The sequence below is a fragment of the Microtus pennsylvanicus genome, chromosome 2, assembly GCF_037038515.1.
Source record: "Microtus pennsylvanicus isolate mMicPen1 chromosome 2, mMicPen1.hap1, whole genome shotgun sequence".
NCBI classification, from domain to species: domain Eukaryota; kingdom Metazoa; phylum Chordata; class Mammalia; order Rodentia; family Cricetidae; genus Microtus; species Microtus pennsylvanicus.
In genome coordinates this window covers 8,855,873-8,876,830 of record NC_134580.1, presented here as the reverse complement: position 1 = coordinate 8,876,830, position 20,958 = coordinate 8,855,873, and the positions used below count along the sequence as shown (strand labels likewise).

The window sequence follows — 20,958 nt, the reverse complement described above, 5'->3', positions numbered from 1 at the left end:
TGTCTATCCCAGGCTGGCCTTGCACTTCCCATAGAGCCAAGGCCTCCACCTACAGAGTGCTGGGATTACAGGCATGTGCTGTCTGTCATGCCTGCTACTAGGGATGGAACCCAGGCTTCTTGTGTGCTAGGCAAGCACTCTACCAACTGAGCCACATCCACAGGCCCCACAGCCTCAGTAGACTCGGGCTCTGCTTTGTGTGGACACACCGTGATTCTCTTCTGCAGCAATGAGTTGGGGCTGCCCTGAGGCCTGGTCTCTGAGAGACGCCTCTGGCTCTAGGCGGCAGACTGTCTTCCAATGGCCACTAGCAACACTCCCATGCAACCGCCCTCACAGGGACTAGCTCAGTCCTGGGAACCCACTTTAAAAAGGTCTTCAGTAATCCAGCCCAAATGGACGTGGGGCACACTTGAGACGGGGGGAGTCTGAAGCAGTTGGAGGAATAGGAGGAGCCTGAGGGAGGGGAAGAGCCTCTGGGAGGCAGGGGCTGAGTGTGGGGGATACTCTGGCCCCAAAGGGTAAGCCTGAGGCTCCACCTAGCATGGTAACCCACATTCTGCCTGACTACAGGAGCCCATAGGAAGTCTTGATTCTTCAAGGCAGGGATGGTTCGCAGCTATTAGGGAAAAGTGGCTGACGGTAAAGAACGTGGAAGAGGAGTGATCAGCGGGTGACCAGGGTCCAGGGATGGGTGCCCAGGCCAGGTCTAGAGGCAGCCTAGGAATCCCACCTTGCAAGAGCAGGGAACGTGGCCTGGAACAAACTGGGCTCCATGATCACTGTCTAGGATGGTTTTCCTTCTGCTTCCCGTGTGCCTCCCCAGGGATGTGCACGAGGGAGGCCAGAACCACAAACAAGGCACCAGGTCACCAGTACTGAGTGACTTCCAGGTTCTTGTGACAGGGTGGGGTGGTGGGAATGCACGGCCATCCCATGTTCCCTGCTAGCCACTCCATGATGGCACTACCCACTCAGTTCCGTTAGCCAAGAAGAGAGGACGTGAGACGCTGGGGATACAGTCAGTGCAAACCTCGGCCCTGTTGTTTTAAATAAGAAATTTATTGCAAATATAGAAATTGATTCTCTCCATACAGGAATCTCCAAGGTGAGGAAAATGATTTCGTGCCATTCAGTTTAAAACAGGAAAATTGGGGGGAGAGGCAAATGGAAGGAGGAAAAATAAATGAAGTTACCCCCTAAAAGAAGACAAGGAGAGGGTCCGAGGCCCCCAGGAGGAGGCAAGTTCCGTACACAGCGAGGGGTCACAGGTTCAGAGTCCAGGGCCCAGAGCCCAGCTCCGCAGAGCTCAAACCAGGTGCCAGGCCACCGTGCCTCCGGGGGCTGGCAGCTCCTGAGGAGGGGGGGGTGGGAAGCAGGGAGGAGAGGTGGCCATCAATGCCCAGACCTCTACCGCAACCCTGTGCTTGCCTGGCTGAAGAGGGAAGAGGAGGAGGACACCCCTGTGGGAACCTCTGGTCTCCCTGCTGTTCAGCAGGGAGCAGATGGCATCTGGGGGAGGGCACTGGGGCAAGTAGGGGGAGATATTGGTTCTTAGAAGTGGATGTAAAAGTCATGGAAGGTGTCAGTATGTGACATGAGCAAGGAGACTGGGAGAAGATACCCTTTCCTGGGGCTGAGGGGGGGTCCCAGAGAGCAAGCCTTGTCAAGAGGGAAAAGCATCAAGGGGGTAAGGTCACCCCACAGGTAGCTAGACACCCCATAACTTCCCATACTTTTTCCCACCCACCCACACCCTGAAGAGGCCCCCAACCATGTCAGGACCTGCTGGGGCAGAGTGATAGAGTGGCCAGAGAAGAGGTTGGGGACAGCCAGCAGGTCCAACACCTCTCCCTCCTGTTTCTATCATCTCCTTGGAGGGATGGGAGACCGCCTGCCCCGCCTTCTCCCATCCCTCCCTTCATTCTCTGCAGGGGCCTAGCACTGTTGGGGAGCTGCATCTCCCCCCTCCCCCGCAGTTTCAGCCCCTCTTGAAATGGGAGGTTGAGAGGGCCGTTGCTTCTGTCCCTGTCTGTTCCCCTCTGGGCCTGTCTAGGGAGTTCCCTTTGCCCACTTTAACTCCTTAAAATTTCTGGATTGTCAGCACAGGTGACTTCTCATCATGAACATGGAGGCCCAGGGGCCAGCCCAGACCACCACCATCACTAGCTGCCTCTTCTGCGCAGCCCAAGTCCTCCTTAGGTGGTCAGGGTTTTCCTCCCGCTCTGCATAGGCTGCCCCAAAGCTTCCTGCTCTGTGCTCAAGAGGGAAGAGAGTCAGAGGGCCGAGGAAGTGGCAAGCTGATACAGGCTCCCCTGAATCCGGCGAAGACTAAGCTTTTTATTTCTGGAAGCCACATGTTCTAACAAAGGCGGCTTCACAGGTTCTTCTCTGCCAGGACAGGGAAGCCCAGTTGTAACTTCCAACCCTCATGTCTCCCAGATGACTCCATGAACCCCCTGTGTTTCCCCTCCCTGTGCCCCTAGAACTACAAAGCCAGGAGCTTCACTTGGACCCAGGGAGAAAGTATGCATTTGTCTTTGTGCCAGAGGGAAACTCCAAGGGCCTTACCCTGGAGGACTGGCCAGGGCCGCTGGAGGGCCAGACCGGTGGAAGTGCCTATGCCTTGGACCCTTGCTCTGTCTCAAAGATCCCTGTGACCTGGGCCCCACTGTTGGAATAGACCCTCTCTTTAAAGTCCTCCTGAGTGGCGTCTGAGGTTTTATAAGTTGTCTTCAACCAGGAATGATGGTTGAATAGTGGGAACAGAGCCCAATCCCCGGTGGGGACCCTCCCTGGGCATGACAAGGCCCATTCCCCTCTTGCAGGGCCCCTCCAGGAAGCCCCAAGCTCTTGACCTCCTATATTAAGTATGGCTGATAGTTCCCCATCCTGTGTGGCTGGCTGAGCTGCCGGATAAGGTGCCTTTTTATAGAGGGCCCCAGCTTCATCTCCAAATGGGAACAGGTGGACAAGAATCCTGTAGCCCCTTCCGCAAGAACGTGGCCTTGGGGACACTCTTCCAAGACTGCCTTCCCTGGTGGAGAGGGAGGAAAAGGACCAACAGAGATGGAGTGGGACAGAGACGGGAAGGGGTGGTGATGGAGGAAGGCAGGCAGCACTTGTGGGCCCAACGCCCAGAAAGATGGGAGAAGGATACGGGAGGGGGAGGGAGGACGGGAAGGCAGGGCTAAGTTGGTGGCACCTGTTTTGGGTCTTCTGCAGAGCTGGCCCTCCCTGGATTTCAAGAGCTGCTCGGATCACATGGAGGGCAGTAAGGGTGGGGAGGGGAGTCTGGACAAACTGGCACACACGACAGATGTTTGCTCAGAAAAATACAGTAAAATCGTCATGCAAAGATAACAGGGGTCTGCTCGCTCATACCCCTGGCCTCTCGGCCTGCCTGCTCTTCTTGGGGTGGTGGGTGTAGGGTGGGGTGAGGACAGGTTTGTGGCTGGGGGAGCGCTGCTCTTCACACCCAGGCTGGCCAATCTCCTCCTCTCCCCAGGAGAACAGTCTTTTTTTTTCTTTTTTTTTCTTTCTTTTTTTCTTTTTTGCAAATGTCACCCCTGAGTGAGCCCTGGGCTCGGCCCACCCCAAAGTCGATGTAATAGAGGCGTTCAGTCAAGTCTCCCACCCCAGTCCTTCCCTGTACCCCACCCCCAAGGATAGCCCTAGCTTTCCTGGTCAGAGTCCTCACTGGTCAAATGAGATGCCACCCCCATTCCCCCCACACACACTCCACAGTCACACTCTCCATCTCAAGAAACCCAAAAGAGTGACAGGAGTGAGGGTCTCTGGAAGGGTTCAGGTAGAGCCAAAGAGGTTCCTCCCTATCTCAATGGCAAGCCAAAAGGCACACGGGCAGGGGGTAGAACTGCCTAGTGCGACTATCCCCATCCTCCATAGGCCCACTGCCTACTTAAAGGCAAAGGCGGTGCCATAGGCTAGCCTCAGGTCTCCAGAAGAAACTCCAGAGTTTATCTCTAGAAGCTGCTGGCTCTTGAGCGAGCTGCCACCTGGCCAGGCCTCCTTAACCACCCTCTGCTACCACCCACACTGAGAGAACTTCAGAGCCCAACGGTTGGTCAGTTAGTCCCTCTGGGCACCAACTGCCAGGCACTGGGTTGCCGTGGCAACAGACTAGCTAGGAAAGGGGAGGGGCCAGGAACCTGGCCTGCTCCCTGACCAGGGCCGTAGGGGGCACCTCACTGTTTGTGCTTTGATTGGTGTTGGGAGTGGGTCAGAAGAAGGACTGTGGTCATTGCCATGGAAACATGGGAGCCCCTCTAGCCAGGGGGTGAGACAGGGTGGGGTGGAGGCAGATGCCTTCCTAGGCAGGCCAAGATGCTGCACACAGCAGGGGCCAAGCCAGTGAAGGTACAGGGTGCAGATCGCCTCCACACTGGCCCCAGGCCTTGCCATTCACTGTTGCCTCTCTGTAGTGGGTAGGGGTCTGGGAGACCCAGAAAAACTAAGGGGCTGTGGCATGGGGGCCTGCACCTGAGATACCAGTGGGGAGCAGGTCGGCCCACCACCCCAACCCCAGGCAGCTCCCTGGGGCTACTTGGAAGACACGTGAAGGGGTTTGGTGGCACCCTTTGCCTCGGCTTCTCTCTGGTCAGCAGGACATTCCTCTCCCCTGACCATCTAGGGCTAGGGACCATAGTCTTTCACTTTGTGGGTGCCCATGAACTTTATAGAGAAGAAAAGCACCTGCCTACCTCAGTCCCTAGACCCCCTGAGACCACAGCTTTGGAAGGAGTAGTTGGTGGAGGGGGCGGGGCCCAGAGGAGCAGCTGGAGGCGGGGCCAGCACTGGGCCAGGAAGCTGGGAGACAAAGCTGTAACCTGGTGGGTGAGACCCCTGGGGCTTTTCCTCTCTGGGCCATCCATAAAGTGGGAGGAGAGGATGCCCAACATCCACATGCTGCCAGATCTTCAAGGGAAATGTTCCCCAGCTTGGAGGATACCCTCCCTGAACAAGAGGGCTAGCTATGGTTTGCTTCTACCCCAATCTCTTTTTACATCAAACCCGCCTGAGTCCCAGACCCCACACCTTCTCTGGTCTCTTTCCCCAGCCCCATGAGTCCCTTGGGCAGCACAGTAGAGACAACTGGTTTCGGTAGCAGGTTGTAAACTTTAAGGAAAATATTTGTTTTCCTGCCCGTTATTGTTGGGTGTTGCTTCACAGTCAGGTGGTGGTCAAGTGTATGTGTGTGTGTGCGTGCGTGCGGGTGTGCGTGTTCGTCCACTCCTAGGCCCGGGCCCCTTGGTCCGGACCCTTTGGCTTGTCCCCCGCCTCCCGGCCACCCTGGCGGGGCCCATCCCCCGAGTGCCCCTGCCCTCCCCCTCACCTCACCGGTGGGGGAGGAGAGGGTCACAGCTTCTGCTGGGCTGAGACCCCCTTCCAGTAATCAAGGATGTCATGCAGGTCCTCATCCTTGGCGAACTGGACCTTCTTGCGCAGGGCATGGCCAGCAGCCATGTACACCTCCTCACGGTGGTGCTTCTTGTAGGGCCGGAAGCGCTCCCAGATCTTATGTGTGCTCTCAGACGAATACTCAGGGCTGGAGGAATACCCTGAGTAGTAATGTCTGGGGGAGAGCTGAGAATAGGTGGAGTCACGCTTGGAACGGGTCAGTGGCTTGAGGAAGGATACGCGCTGGCTCAGGCTGTCATTGCCCTCCTCGTAGTAGAGAGCAGGAAAGCTGTGCCGGTGCTCGCTGCAGTGGTAGGCCGGCTTTACCTCCAGGTGGTGAATGCCACCACCCCCACCACTGCTACCACTGCTGCTCGTGGGCACCAGTGGAAGCCGGTCCAGCGGGCTGTTGAGTGGGCTGCCTTTTTCTATGTACTTGGAGTCGGCCTTAGTCAGCCCGGGGGTACTTGGATGGTCCGGCACGTCCAGGCTAAAGACCTTGGCACTCTTGATGGAGCCACTGGATGACACGCTGCAGGTCTTGCGGGACACGGCGGCATCAGCGCTCAGCTGGCGCTGCAGCGGGTGGTGGGAACTCTCCTTGTAAGGGGGTGACAGGAAGCTGGGCCTCTCTAGAGCCCCAGGGGTGGCAGCTGAGGGGGCAGCAGTAGCTGCAGGGAGGGACTGGCACTCGAAAGCCAGATCAGAGTCCCCACCACCACTGCCACCCCCTAGGAAAGAGGCTGAGTCAAGCTTGAGGGCATCGATACAATTGTTAATGATCTGGTTGACCTTGTCCACTTCCTTGGCAATGGTAGAGATCTCAGCCGCTGAGCCCTGGCCATTTTCAATGTCTGGGAGATCTTCCTCAGGCCGGGCCAGGCTGTCCCCTGCAGTACCTGTGCGCACCTCAATATAGTTGCCTTTGGTAGCTACCTTGGGCGTTTCTAGCCCGGCCTCCAGCCCTTTGGAAGTGGGCAGCTTCTCCCCGATTATGGAGGGAATAGAGGACATGCGGGCCACAGGCAGCACGGGCGGCTCACCCAGCTTCTGGGCCGCATGCACAATGGAGCCGGCATCCACATCGGCACCATAGCGCATCTCCAAGATAGTCTTCTTGACATTGACAGACTTCTGCTTCTCCTCCTGCATGCGTCGCTTGCGCAGGCAGTAGTAGACCGCCCCCAGCACGATGACCATGCCGAAGAGGCAGCCCAGGATCGTCATGATGTAATGCGTGGTGGTAGAGGTGCTGGGGGCCAGGTCCCCAGGCACGGGGTCCCGCGTGGTGAAGGTCAGACAGGTGTGGTTGAAGCGGCGGCTGTTACGCAGCGAGGTGACGCAGAAGGTGTACTCAGTGTGCGCCCGCAGCTTGTCCAGCGTCACAATCTCTTTCTTGTTCTTGAGCGTCATGACATCAGAGAAGTAGCTGTTGTTGTACTGAACCAGCACGTACATCTTGCTGTAAGGATGTGGGATGATGACAACCAGGGTGGCCGAGGTGAAGGTGACTTGGTGCAGTTTGATGGCAGGTCCGGCAGATGCATCTGTGGTAGATGAGGCCGGCGGCTCCACTGAGAGAATCTCATCAGGATTGAAACCTGAATTCTCATCGGGCTCCCTCTGGGCATCCGTAGAGTAGGGCGTGGGGTGACTCACAGGCCGGGCAAACAGGGAGCCATTGCGGCACTTGGCCTGCAGGACAGTTATGGCATTGAGGCTATGGTAAGGTCGGGGCACAAGCAATGGGTAACCAGCAAACTCCCTCGGTGACTCACACTGCAGGCGGTCATAGTTCTTGGTGACATTGTTGAAGACCACAAGCCAGGCGAGGAAGCCGAAGAGGTCACACTCACAGTTGAAGGGGTTGCCGGCCAGCTCACACACCATCAGGCTGGCAAGGCTGGCAAAGGTGGCGCCATCAAGACGGCTGAGGCGGTTGGAGGACAGGTCGATGCTAATGAGGCTGGGGCACTCGGAGAAGGCGGTGGGCGTCACCACCTCGATGAGGTTGTGCTGGACAAAGAGGAACTGCAGGCGGCTCATGCCACGCAGCATGCCCTCAGTCAGGTTGCTGAGCCGGTTGTAGCCCAGCTGAAGGACCTGCAGGCTCGTCTGGCCCAAGAAGGCACCGTCCTCAATGTAGGAGATCTCATTCTTGGTGAGGTTGAGGTCTGTGAGGTTCCCAAAGCGATTGAGCGAGGAGTAGAGCACAGCCTTGAGCTTGTTCTCGTTGAGCCGCAGGTCGTGCACAGTGCTGTTGATGTGCTGGGGGATGGTCTCATATGGCGGCTGGTTCTGGCTGCAGATGGCCAGCCACACGTAGCCCTTGTCCCCCTCGATGAGCCAGCAGTCAGCATGCACAGCACCCGGCTGGCACACGCACAGCAGCGCCGCTGCGCACAGCCCCAGGCGCAGCATGGCCCACGCTTCGGCCCCTTATAGACCCAGCTGGGGTGAAGGGCCAGAGAACAGAAGGACCTAGCGGCTAGAGGACGGGACCGGTAGCACAGTCCTCCCTGGAGCCGCCACCATCTTGGGGGTGACCTCCAGCACAGGAGCCCTGGGCAGGGTGGACACAGCTGGCTCCTGCTGTTGTGAAGGGCTACAAGCAGGCACTAGGCGTTGCTTTGTGGCTCTAGGTCACTGTCAGAAGTGCAGGTTCCCAGGCTTTGACTTCTTCTTGCTCTTCCTCCTCCTCCTCTTTGGGTTCAGGGGTCAGAACTTCAGGTAGTTCCCACAGGAGCCAGAAGTGCAACACTGGGGGACGGTGAGCGAGGCGGAGACAGGGAGGAAGAAGCCCATCTGTCACCTAATTCCTGAAAGGTGGCATCAAGAGAGAATGGCAGGTCAGTGTGGGGGCCCAACCTCTCTTGTTCAGATCAGTGTAGGCTCCCATCCCTCTTTTATCCTCCTTCAGAACCAGGGACTCCACACCAGCAAGTGCCCCAGGTTCCCTGCTTCCTCAAAGCAAGGGAGGGCTGGGGTTGTCAAGGCAGGGAAGAGAGAATCAAGGAAGAGTTACAGTAGGGGTGGGGATAGTCTGAGCTCCAAGACAGAGAAGGGAAACTGAGAGGAGCGGGTGGGCCCGAGTGCCTTGACCCCCTCCAGGGCACACCCGGCACACGGTGTCCACAGGCAACTGCTGGCCTGCACAACACCTAAATCAAAGCTCACATGGGAGGCACACACACACACACACACATACACCCCTAACATCTGTGTGCATGACAGACATGTCCACACATCTTAGTGGGCACCCCCAAATCCAGATGAGAATTAAGAAGCCCAGCAAAATGCCTCATTCTCCAAGCCCAAAGATAAATAATTCATTTGTTGTGTAACTGCTCTTGTTCCAAAAATAATTCCCTTGTCTCAGCTTCTGTGGGGGAGGGGAGCAGAACGTGCTGGTGGTGGGCCTCCCGTGTGGTGGGGTGCAAGGGCCAGGATCTGGCAGCAGGAGGGCTGGTCCTGTTAGCATAACTAAGCTAAAGGAGAAGGGTCAAGAGTTAGACACATTCCCTAGTGGGGTACTCCCTAGGACAGCATGCTGCCCAAAGGGGGGGTCAGGACTTGGGACCAATATGATTGGATCCCTACATCCCCTTCCAGAATCAGAGGCTCAGAGAAGGACAGGGCTTTGTCCCAAGTTACACAGCAAAGCCTGGGCCAGGATCAAGGCTCCTGAGACACTCAGGGTCAGGAGTCAAGAGGCCCTCCCTGCACAGCCTGACTGTCTCTTAGCTACTGCTCTTCTGTACAGTGTGGGGGAACCCAGCCCTTTCCTGGGTAATTTGATGGGAAGCAGCAAGGTGACTTGACTGCTCACCCTGAGCCACAGAGGACAGGACAACAGCAGGGGTCACAGCCCACAGCCCATCTGATTCATCCTTCCCTTTCCCACGAGGAAACCAAGTCCCAAAGTCTGCCCTGGGGAGATCTGGCTAGGTCCCCTGCAAGCTGGACTCGGCCAGACCTGGCTCGGGCTCACACCCTGTGCTCCAGACTCCAGAAACTGCAAAGGCCCTAGACAGTTGTGTTCCAACAAGGACACAAGATGGTCCGAGAAATGCACATTTGTCAAAGAAAGCCTTGAAATAGTGTCCACAGAGCCACCTCCAACTCGGCTCCTCCCCCAGGGAGACTCCAGGAAAGAGCTTTGAAAAAAAAATGTCTAGACTTTGTGTTAAAGTGAAGCCAATTTAAAACTGTGACCAGCAGAGGGAAAGAGGGAGGGAGGAGGTGGGGACACATTGAGAGGACGCTCCGGCAGTGCACGCTGAGGTTCCAACCTGGGTTAGAGGCCAGTCTGACACACCTTTCTCCCTCCCCACTGCAGGGCCAGCGTGGGTGTCACAAGGCTGCCCAGGCAGCCGACAGCTCATCTGTCCTCACCCGTACCACACAAAACTGTCGTAGCTGCAGAGTTTGGCTCCTGTGACACAGGGCCTCAGTTTCCCCTCCCACCAGCAGATAGATTGTCCCAGAGGGGGTAAAGTCCTTCCACTTGCCGTCTTGAGAAGCAGGAACCAGTCTGTCTGAGAGCCCTCAGTCTGTAACGCAGGTCCTCCTCGGTCTGGGAACCACATTGGCATGCAGGTGCACACACAGGTGTATGGCTGACTCAGTACGCAGACACAAGGGTGCTGATATATGCACCGAGACAGCATGCAGGCAGGCACATAAGCATGAGTGTGTGTGTGTGTGTGTCCTTTGTGCACACACACACAGGACATGTGCAGCTATGATCAGCCAAAGGGACCCATGCTGGTGTGTGGAGGAGTGGCATGCATGCATGTCTGGGGCCTTGGTAAGGCAAGCAATTACCCACCCCCTCAGTGCCATTTAAGCACATGTGTATTGCTCATACAAAACCAGCCACACAAAGAGTCCCTCCCCCTGCTTAGATCTGAGCTAAACCAATATCACCTTAGCCAAGACCAGGCTGGCTAGAGCTGTGCAAGATACCAGCAAGTAGGGGGTAGGAAGAGGCCGAAGGAATCGGTTTAAGGGGGCCCTGGTTCAGAGAGGTGCTGGCCTCACTCGGCCCTGCCCTTCCAAGACAGGCCAGGGTAGGCAGAAGGCTCATGGTTCCCCAAAACCCACAAGGTGACCCTGCAGTGGCCCTCTCCTGCTTCCCTGCTCCAGGGATGGCTTGGGCTGAGGCCCGGTTCCTACTCTCCCTGTGACGCACAGTGGGGAGGAGGTTCCCATCACTGTGTCCCATGTGTGTTAGTTGCCCTGTCCTCATGCTGGGCTGTCTGCCCACCACCCGTTGAGGCCTCGTACTGGCAGGGATAGGACAAGGCCACAAAGATGCTGACAGCAGCACCTGGCTCCCCGCCCAGTCGCTCACCCAATCAAGGTGCAGGTGTGCAAGGGATGAGGGTGGGGTCTCAGGGGTCAGACAGGCAAGAGCATCCTCCCCTGCTCCCCATGAGGGTGCTCCTCAAACACACAGACACACCTGGGAGGAAGGAGGGAGAAAACCACAGCGATGGTGAGCAGGGAGACAAATGGAGAGCCCTCCACAGAGGACTGGCCACAGGGCGAGGGGGATGAGTCTGGGCATGACAGTGTGGCCCAGGTACCCGCCGCCTACCCCCAAGGCTCAAGGGGACACTTGAGACTGGACTCAGCTAAGCCCCGAAACACATCTTAGAGCAAGTCAGAGGGAAGGGCAGCTGCCCAGAGCCTAAGATCATGACAGTGCCGAGTCCCTTGGGAGCCATGCAGCAACGCAAGCAAGACCACACCAATCCGTGCAGCATTGGCAAAGAGCCGTCCAGCCGACTTCAGGCTGGATGGTGTCCCTTCCCATGAATCCTTGGATGGAAAGGAAGGAGAACAGCCAGCAACACCAGTGGGCACCGGCTACTGGGGAGTAGAGGGGGTAGGTCAGAGATGGTGACCGTCTGAGTCACCTAGGCAGTGCTCTTCTGTCTCTGGCTTAGCTTCAGTGGCCAGGTTGGCCCAGCTGGGGTTATGCCCTGACCTTCAAGGACTCAGAATCCTGGTATCTCCAAACTGAAACGATGAGCCCGGGCTCAGCTGGGTTCCAGGCTTCCCGTGAGGGAAACTGGGCCAGGACGAAAGAGGGAACACGGTCCGAGTCCTATATGGATGCAGGACCCAGAATGTCAAGCCCAAGGCCCCAGTGGGATCCTCTTCTTGGCAAGTCCTCACTCCCTGTAGTGCAGGCATTGACCTGAACCCTGGTTCTCTCACACAAGAAGCTAAATGGAAGCACCCCACAGGCATGGCTGGGGCAATCCAGGCCTAGCAGTACAGCTGATGTGACTTCTATGGCATCAGCCTGTGGTGGTCCGAATAGGAATGGCCCACCCTGAGACTCTTGGGGAACCTCAGCCTTCCCTGAGCTCAGTTTCTTATGTGGCAAAATGATGAGTGCCCAGGTTTCCAGGACCCTCCAGACACAGTGGGGCATACCTGTCGTGTCAGTCAAGAGTCACCTCAGCCGTGCCAACCCAGGCTTCCACCCCCATGAGGACACCGCTCGGCTCAAGGGACAAGGACAAGACATGGGAACGTGTGGTTCGTGTCCTGGCCACCCATGAGAGATGAGAAAATCAGTGGGGATGCATCACTTGTAGCAGTTCAGGCCTGACAGATTCCTCTCAGGGCCAAGCCTCCCCCAACGCCATCGTAATAACCACTCAAGACCACGCTGGTACTCTGGATGAGGAAGACGGGGATGCCTTAGGCCAGCCGGAGCTCCCAGCACTCACCACCATTCCTTTCTAGAAGCTAGCACTGGACCACCAGGCCACTACCCATGCTTCCGCCTTCAGGAACAAACCTGGCTACTTTCTGGGGCCAAGGCTCGGACCTCAGGATCGGACCCTAGGGCTTGCTGCTGCCTTCATCATCCAGGTCTTCTAGGGCAAACTGCCCCAGGTCTTTGCTCCTCCTCTATAGCATGGGACATTGTGCCATCACCACTGAACTACCTGGTAAGTTACCTGGGTTTCAAGGGTGACGTGCCTGCCCCAAGGGAGACGGAAGTGTGCAGGCACTGGAAATAAGAGCTTCTGGGGTCAACACGGAGCTATGTGACATAGGCAGGCTCATTCCCTCTCTGGGCTCCAGTCTTTTCACCTCAACCCTGTGTGACGGATGCCTCCGCTAACAAGACTGGAAGGCTATTCTCAGGGCAGTGGGACGGACACACACTGACCATCTTGTGGGTTTCCTGACCCCCATTTACCTCCACCTAACAGAAGGAGCTGTCCCCAACTCCCCAACCCCCGGGAGGCTAACTTATCTGTCAATCAAGAAGTCCTTAGTTAAGACCACTGTGTGTCTCAACCTCAGAACCTTTGCACGTGAGTCTACCTGGTATCTACTTCCTCAGCATGCCACAGCCCCTCTGCCTTACCTTAGATCTCTCCTGAACTGCTCCCTACCCTCACCCCTGCTTTGTCCCCAAACCTGAGAGAACCCCCCTTGTTGCCCAGCCTAGCTTTTGCCCCCTTGCTGTACTCACCCATGACATCTGACTCCCCCCCACCAGCACAGCACAGCCGGGCTCTGTCTTTCTCACTGGTGTAACCCCCAAGCTTGCTGCAGGCTCGGACACACCAGGTGCTGGGGTTGCCATGTGCAGGAGAGATGGGGAGTAGCAGCAGGAAGAGGGGCTAGAACCCCTGACTCCCTCGGGGCCAGGGTGTCAGAGGTCAGAGCTCACCACCAGTAGGCTCACCATGTGTCAGGAAATGCCCTGAGCCTCCTGGCCTTATAACTCCTTATACTTCCCATTTCAGACAAAGAGACAGAGGCTCAGAGAGGCATAGCACTCTGCCCAAGGTCATACAGCCAGGAACCTAGGCCAGCCTGAGCGCATGTGTCCACCACAGGACTCTCAGTCAGTGCCTGTTGCTGTGTTCTCTCCATCTCTCCCTGAACCAGGGTGCCAGCTCTTTCCTGCCCTAGGTTCAGCCACTCCAGGTCACTCCTATAGTTGGGCTACCTGGAACCCAGCATCAAGGCCAGTGTCATCTGAGCCACCGCATCTACCATGCTTTGCTTCTTAGGCCTGCCTGCATGCGTCAATGTTGTCCTCACTTTGTCCTAGATGTCACCCAGGGCCCCGGGCCCCGTGTGTTCACTGCCGGACACCCTCAGATCATCCAGGACAGCTGGGGGCCATTCCATCTCCATCCCACCCGAGGTGCTGGGTTTCATCTACCCCGTTCAATCACGTCTCATTAATCTCAGCCCGCATGCCAGCTGCTCAGAGTCCCCAGGGAGCTGGCCTCGGCACCCACTCCGCGTTCCCCCACGCTGGGAGCAGTCATGGCTTGTGCCATGCCACCGGGAGCACTGCAGCCACAGTCAGGCGCCATGTCTCCAACACCCTGCAGGGGTTCTTCTGGTACCTGTCCTGCTGCGGTAGACACACTTGCCATCTCTGAGCTTTGGTGGGCCTCCAGAGCCTAGAAAGACCCACACACATTCGGAATATGGAGCTCTTGGCCAGAGACATAACCAAGAAGGAGTTGCCATAATCGGAGCTGGCATAGAAGAGTCTTGGCAATGAGGCCATGAGGCCCGGTGGGTGGGGTCCTCAGGCAAAGCCTGCAGTCCAGGGCCTTTCGTCTCTGGGCCTCAGTTCCTGTTGAACTCAGAGAACAGCAGTGTGCACGGGTCTCTTGGGCTCTGCCACTGTCACCCCCCGAGCTCATAGGTCTTCTACATCTCTGTCCCCAAGGCACCCCAGCACAAACCACAACTAATCCTCCACACAGGAAGTCAAGGACCTCTATAAGGCCTTGGTCTTGGCTGCTGCCCACAGCCTGCCAGAGAGGCCCAGCCCTGGGTTGTAAGCGGTTCTGTAATACCTGGCCTGGCCCAGCTCCTTCCCACCTGAGCCTCAACCAACTTAAGACGCCGGGCCCAAGGGCCCTTAGGTGCCCACCTCAAGGAAGCTTTGAAGGGAAGTCCATCCTAGCACTGACTCTTACAGAACCACCCCCCCTACTCAGGGAACTGTCTTTGTTTTCCCCCCTCCTCGTAATATCTCTCCTCCCCTGGACCCACCTCTGGGACTGACTCTACCCCCCACCACTGTACGCTACCCTCTTCCCACCTAACCTCTCCTCCCCCCTTCTCTACTCATCCCTTCCCCACCAGCCTTTCCTCTCTCCCCACCTGGTCTCTTCCTCCTATCATTCCTGACCTCTCCATCCCTGCTGCCCCTGCCCTCTCCTGCCTGGCTCTCCTCCCCCACTTGGCTCAGCGGCAGTCCCTGGGCGCTACTCACCGGTCTCCACTGGACCCGCTCTTGCACAGTGCCTGCGCGCGCACGCTGCCTCTGCCTGCATGGCCTCCATTCATTCATTCAATAAACATTTATGGAACACCTACTATGTACCAGGCACCGGCTAGGCCCACCCTCTTGGTTCTGCCTGCACAGCCTGCTCCTCCTCCAGGGTCCCAAGGGTGGGCATTTTCCTGCCTTCCAATATCCTTAGGCTTGTCCCAAGGCAGGGCACTGTAGCAGGGGACCTCTGGGGAGAGGCGGAGGCTCCAGGTCAGAGCATACAGCCCACTGGAGCAGCCTGGCCTTTCAGGGGAATACAGGGGCAGAAAAGGCATCCGTTGGGCCTGGGAGCTTCCTGGGAAGCAGCCTCTGGGCCTGCGCTGTTCCAGCCACCACTATACAGAGGCAGAGACTAGGCCTCCAGCTGCTATGCGGTGGCTTTCTCCTCCTCGGCCCCAGGCTCTGACTCATGCAATGCCAAGGGGCCCTGCTTCATCTGGACAGTAATTAAATTTTGTTTTTAGCTGGCTGGCAATGTGGAAAGCTTGGGAGGCTTTTATCTTTAAAGCATTCCTGTTTCTGGAACCCAGGAGCACCCTCAGACAGATGGGGTAGCGGTGGTACTATCCTCCCTGACTATCACCCTGACCCCTACCTGGGCACTGAAATTTACAGGGCAAGCAAGTCAGGGACTCTCAAGAGTGGGGGCAGTCACGCCAGCTTGCATGGGGACCCACGGGCAGACTGCTCCTGGCCCACATACTCAACCCTTGCCTCCGACCCTACCCCCAGTGATTCTGGGTCTCAGAACTCTAGGACGTTAGCAGCATGGGTCTGTCAGCTTGGGAGTCTCCAATGATGAGTCTAGGGTTGTGGCTCTTTGGTCCCACCAGTCTGCAGCTTTTAGGTCTGGGCTATGAGTCGTCCATTCTCCAGGACTTTCAACTGCCCCAGCCTCTCTGGGCCTCCCCTTGGCTTTCAGCAGGGGAATCCTCAGAGTTTCCCATACCTGCTGCCCCTCCGTGCACCCCCAACTTCTTGCCTGCCCTCCAACAATGCTACCTAGATCTCTGGGTCACACTGGGAGTTCCAGCTGACTTTCCGGAATAAGCCCTCTTTCCTGCCCCCTGGCCTCTGCTGAGTTCCTAGTCAAGGTTGCATGGACATCAAGCCCAAGGCTGACTCCTGAACCAAGTTTGAATCAAATGTATGCGGGGTCCTGAGCAGCCAGACTTCAGGATACTATGCCATGACTCACTGCCTCTCACCTGCCTCTCCCAGGCCCCAGCACCCAAGGTCCCTGATACACACCTCCCCACCAAGGCTGGGCTGAGGATTCCTCCCAGGGCTGAGCCAGCTGTCTGGATCCTTCCTACCTCCAAGCAGGTGGTCGCAAACAGCAGCACGGGGGCCACCCAAGATCATGTGGAACGCCCTCTCCTGGCCCTGAGGGCAGTTGTTCTGGGGGCTGGGGGCCAGACTGAAGGCTGCCTTGGAGGCCGCAGGGGGCCTGCAGCTGCAGCCCAGAGAACAAGGAGGCTCTGTCCGCACCCAGGGCCCCCGGAAACACCACTGGGGGAGGGCCACCCGTGACCGCGGTGATGCTTAAAACCATGGAGGCTCCTGTGTCTACCCCACTCAGTGGGTCCTGTCTTCCTGGCTGTCCTGGAAGTTGAGGGTTGTACTCAGATCACATGGGGCCCTGACATCTATCTCACCCACTGGTCCTGGCAAACTACCTTCTTGTGTGTTTCCTCTGCTGGAAAAAAAAGAGAGAGAGAGACCGGAAGGGCTCTGGCTATAGGTAACAGCTAGGGGGAGCAGGGTCTGGCACATAGTAACTGCTCAATAAAGTTAACTGCTCTGGAAGGTTCTAGCAACTGGCTCCAGGAGCACAGAGCCAGCTGGCAAGTTGACCTTATCACCTCCATGCTGGCAGTGGCTGTGCAGAGGCTGCGGCCTGGTCTCTGCCCTGCTCTTTCCTCTGGTCCTGAGAGCCCAGTACCCCTCTCTGCCTCTCTCCCTGGACCCTCAAAGGCCATTTCCCACCCCAGCCTCAGCCTGTACCCAGCCTCGGTTTCTCTCCCATTGCCAGAGCACAATGGCTGTTATAATTAACGGATTATCTCAGCGCGACAGCTGTGCCCCTTTGAAAATTAGGTTGAATAACAAGATCCTGATGTATGGTAATTTCCTCTCCTCGCCCAGCCCTGTTACGCATGCAAATATTTTACTCCACTCCCAAACACCTTCCCTTCACCGCAGCTTCCCCTTCCTAGGGCTGTGAGCAAGGGTTCTGCCTTCCCTGCCCCTCCCGGCTCTCCTGCCACCCATGACTTGGCATCCATTATGCCTCCCTCTGGGGAAACACAGCCATCCCAGCCTGAGGACCCGCATGGCTGCCTTTCCCTGTGTCCCTATTCCTCAGAACCCTTCCTGGGGTCCCATGCCAGCTCTCGGGTGCTCTCAAGCCTACTTGCAGTCCCAGAGCACATCTTGGTCCTCTCCGTGGTTCCTATAGACGGCTTTGTGCTGCCCACCATCACCTACCCCCCCCCCAGCCCTGTCCCAGCTGCCTGTCTCCTCCCTGCCACCTAGAAGGACCCTCTTCCCCCCTCACACCCTGTCTGGCTTCTCTCCAGCTTCCCACCCTAGGGAAATGTGTGCCCACCAGCTCCACTGGGCCTGCTGAGTTCTGCTCCTTCAGCATCCTCTCTGGTCTGTCTTCAGGATTAGCAACCTATTACAGCTATCCTCCATCTGGCAGAGGGAGAACTTGCTAGAACATAAATCTGAGCATGGCTTCCCCTAACAGAAAGGCTTCCCAAGCTCCTGGATGATCTGGGGAAATTCCAGCACACCTACAGCTCAGCCCCCGTGGTTCCTTGGGAGCCCGGAAACTGCTTTCCTCACCTGGTTAGGGTGCCCCTTGTAGGTCCCTATAGCCCCTGGGCTTTGTCCTTCTCCAGTTCTACTAGGATCCTAATCGCCACTGGCTTTTCCCCTTAGACTCAGTTCTCCAAGGAAGGCCCAAGTCTGAGCCTCCCCACCAACCCAGCCAACACCAGGCCTCAGTAGATGCTCAATAAATATCTCCCGCTGCTAAGTGGATAGGAAAGCCAGCCCTCCCCGAAACAAAGAAACCGAGGCTCAGAGTGGCTAATGGTCTCCTACCATCACACAGTCATGCCAGACAACACCAGGACTTGAACCCAGATCCGAGGTCTGAGTCCTTCTCTCTCCCTGATGAGGCTGTTTGGGAGCAGCTCCTCCACAGTCAGGAGTGGGGCAGCGTCAGCATCTCCAAAGCCTCAGCTGCCACTAAAGAGACAGGATCTCAGCACGGGCTGTCCCTCCCTGCATCTAACCTTGGATCCAAGCCTCAGGGTACTCACTCGTGAAGCAGGGAAGGAGCCACCTCTACTAGGCTGGTCTCTAAGGATGGCTGCCAAGCCCACAGTCTAACTAGAGGCTTCTGGGTGTCTTCCTGCCATGGCTCTTGGGAATACCTCGGGACGTTGATATAGACAGGACGGGAGAAGTCACACAGCGCAGACCCCTTCAACGAGAAGTAGTGGTAGGAGCATAGGCAGGTGGGGGTCAGATCAGACCTTGGACGAGAAGCTTCCCCCTCTGGGCCCAGTGTGCTAGCTTGGGAGCTGGGCCCATGAATACCCACCTCCGAGGCAGTAGTAAAGACTAACAGAGATGTGCCCAGCACAGCAGAGATGCCAACACTAACTACGTGGCTGCTGGTTCTAGAGGAGTTCCAAGGACAGGAGGAGAAGGGTGAGGCCAAGCAAGATGCATCCCTGACTCCCTCAACATCCTGGCAAGACTGCCACTGCCCCCACACAGAGCTCACACCCTCAAACCTCACCTTCTCTGAGCTCACACCCTGCTGTGTCTTTTGCTAGCCCCCCATGTCCTCCAGGTCTTTGTCCATGGTGTTCCTGAGCCTAGGGAGCTGTTCCCCCCACCCACATACACACCCTGGGGCCAGAACTTTGCCCCTTCTCTGAGGAGCCTGCAGGAGAAGGATGGCCTCCCTGTTCTACCCCACCCCCAATGAGTGGCCCATGGATTCCTGGAAAAGCCTCACCCCACTTTGCCCTCCCATGTTACCGGTGGGGAAACTGAAGCATAGACAGACAGTAGCCCTCCCATGGTGCACTTGAACCCCAGGTTCTGCTGCTCAACCCTCCACGGGGCTTCTCTCTTGGTACCCAAACTATCTGAGAATGGGACCCCCACTTTCCTCTCTGTGCTCCCCAGTGCCTAGCCTAAGGCCTGGCGCATAGTAGGCACTCAGTAAATGTCTGTTGAATTGAATTGCACTCAGGGCGGCCAGTCGTCTCTGCTCTGGAAGAGAAGCATAAAGTTAGTGGAGCTGTTTCCATGGCAACCAGGGACTGGACCACGCCGTTGGGGGAGGAGTTCAGTCACCCCCCACACACACACACCAAGGACCCCATGGGCCCTGGAGAGGCTCCTGGGGAGAGAGAACATTCAGACTTAGGTGAGTCTGAATTCAAGTCATGCTTGCCCCTAGGGCCTTGTAGGTCCCATCTAGAGGTGACACTTTGGTCCCTCCAAGCACATGACAAGGACCGCAAGAGATGTAGAAGGCATGCACATAGTGGCCTCCAGCTTAGGAGCTGTGAGTGCTTCACACCTGATGCCTATAAACTGCCTGGGAATCATGCCCATTCTACAGCTGTGAGGACTGAGGCCTGGGAGCTGCCCTGTGGGGCTGCCCTGGATCCACGCTGTATAGGCAGTCTCCCTGTAGAGCTGGAAGAAGCAAGGCATGACAATTCTCAGACAAAGATACCAACCCCCCAAACCCGCCGAGGGTGGCCCCAGCCCAGCCCAAGCAGCTAAAGACTGTGCAAGCCAAGGACCCAGCAGGAACTCCCAGGCGCAGAAGGGTAAGGTGAGAAGGGGGCTCACCCCTGTTTGCCTCTCCCCAGGGGGTGAGCTCAGATACAGCAGCCCCCCAGAGGGTTCAAAGCAGTCCTCAGATCCCAGGCTGCCAAAGCCTGAGCAGGTCCAGAGTTAATATAGATCAGTGGGGTCTATAAATACACAGCTAAGTGGGCCCCACGGGGCCCCAACCCCAGCCCAGCCCCATAGCTGCCTTCCTTCTGGGCTTTGGTTTCCACGTCTGTCCCAGCAAGCTACACCAGGACAGGGACCACCAAGGTCAACCGTTCTACCCCACCAGGACTGGCCGGGAGAGGCCCTTGGGGCCAAGGCCAGAGCCCCCAGGAAGCAGAAGAGAGAAATGAGGCTTCCCTGGTCTCCTCGCTCTCTCGAAGCCAAAGGTGTCCAGGCTTTTACTCGCTCATTGCCTAGCAGTGTGCAGCCATAGTGAAAGAGGCCTGGGGACCAGAGCTCTGGTCCTCTCTCCAGCAGCCTTTACAACCAGGAGTCACAAGGGCTAGTCTGGGTGGGCCAACTCCTGGGCTGCCCTTTGTCCTCTGGTCCACCCCAACTTCGTGAGGAGGAGGCAGGGCTTTATAGGGAATGAAGCCAAGGTCTGAACCACCCTGCAAAACCCAGGGTGCAACAGTACCCAGTGTGGCCTCCATGCCCCTCTGGATTAGAAGGATGAAAAAGGTTCCACTGGCTCGTGCCAAGGGCTCCGTCCCCACAGGCAGACGTGGGTCAGGGAAGGAGATGCACCTCCTGGCACTAGGTCCTGCATGCTCAGGATATCAGCCACACTAATAGGAATATTTGAAGGGGAAAACAAGCAAGGCTGAGCAGGAATCGCAAAGTCCACACCCACCGCTTCTGGGATCTGAGACAAATGCATACGAACTCATAAACATGGTTCTGAGTAGCAATGGCTACAGAGTCTAGGAGTCACGCATGGGGAAGGAGCAGGGTCTCACGGAAATCTCAACGCAGATGGAGGGACTCACACAGCAGACAGAAAAGCTGAGGAGCCCAAAGACTATCTCACGGCCCCCTCATTCCCTAGGCCCAGACACTGAAGGCCCTTCTGGGTTCTGTCTTCATGTACCCTGAGTCACAGGATGGCAGTGCAAGCCTGCCTCTCACTCTCTACCCCTTGCTGCCAGCAGCCTGGACAGTAACCAGACCTCTCTGGACCTAGGCATTTCAGCATCCCCAAGGCCACCTCAGCCCCATACAGCTGCTACAAGAAGCAAAGTGTAGACAGAGGGCCCCTGCCTGTTTATAAACTGTGAAGTACTGTTCTTCGCTGGTTTCTGTAATCTAGTCTA

At 57.0% G+C, this 20,958-nt stretch overlaps 1 protein-coding gene across 7 annotated transcripts in view; it reads right to left on the bottom strand.

Annotated features, from left to right (window-relative positions):
• Positions 1 to 1,051: 1,051 nt before the first annotated feature.
• Positions 1,052 to 20,958, bottom strand: part of Elfn2 (extracellular leucine rich repeat and fibronectin type III domain containing 2) — a 50,607-nt gene continuing 30,700 nt past the window's right edge. For 4 of the 7 annotated variants that reach the window (XM_075959950.1, XM_075959952.1, XM_075959951.1 and 1 more), the window contains exon 2: positions 1,052 to 8,240. In XM_075959950.1, the coding sequence (XP_075816065.1) occupies positions 5,380 to 7,842 (2,463 nt within the window). In that variant the 5' untranslated portion in view covers positions 7,843 to 8,240 and the 3' untranslated portion in view covers positions 1,052 to 5,379. Of the gene's footprint in view, positions 8,241 to 14,704; positions 19,067 to 20,958 lie in introns of all 7 variants that reach the window. The other 3 variants (XM_075959947.1, XM_075959948.1, XM_075959949.1) reach the window with 1 other exon arrangement.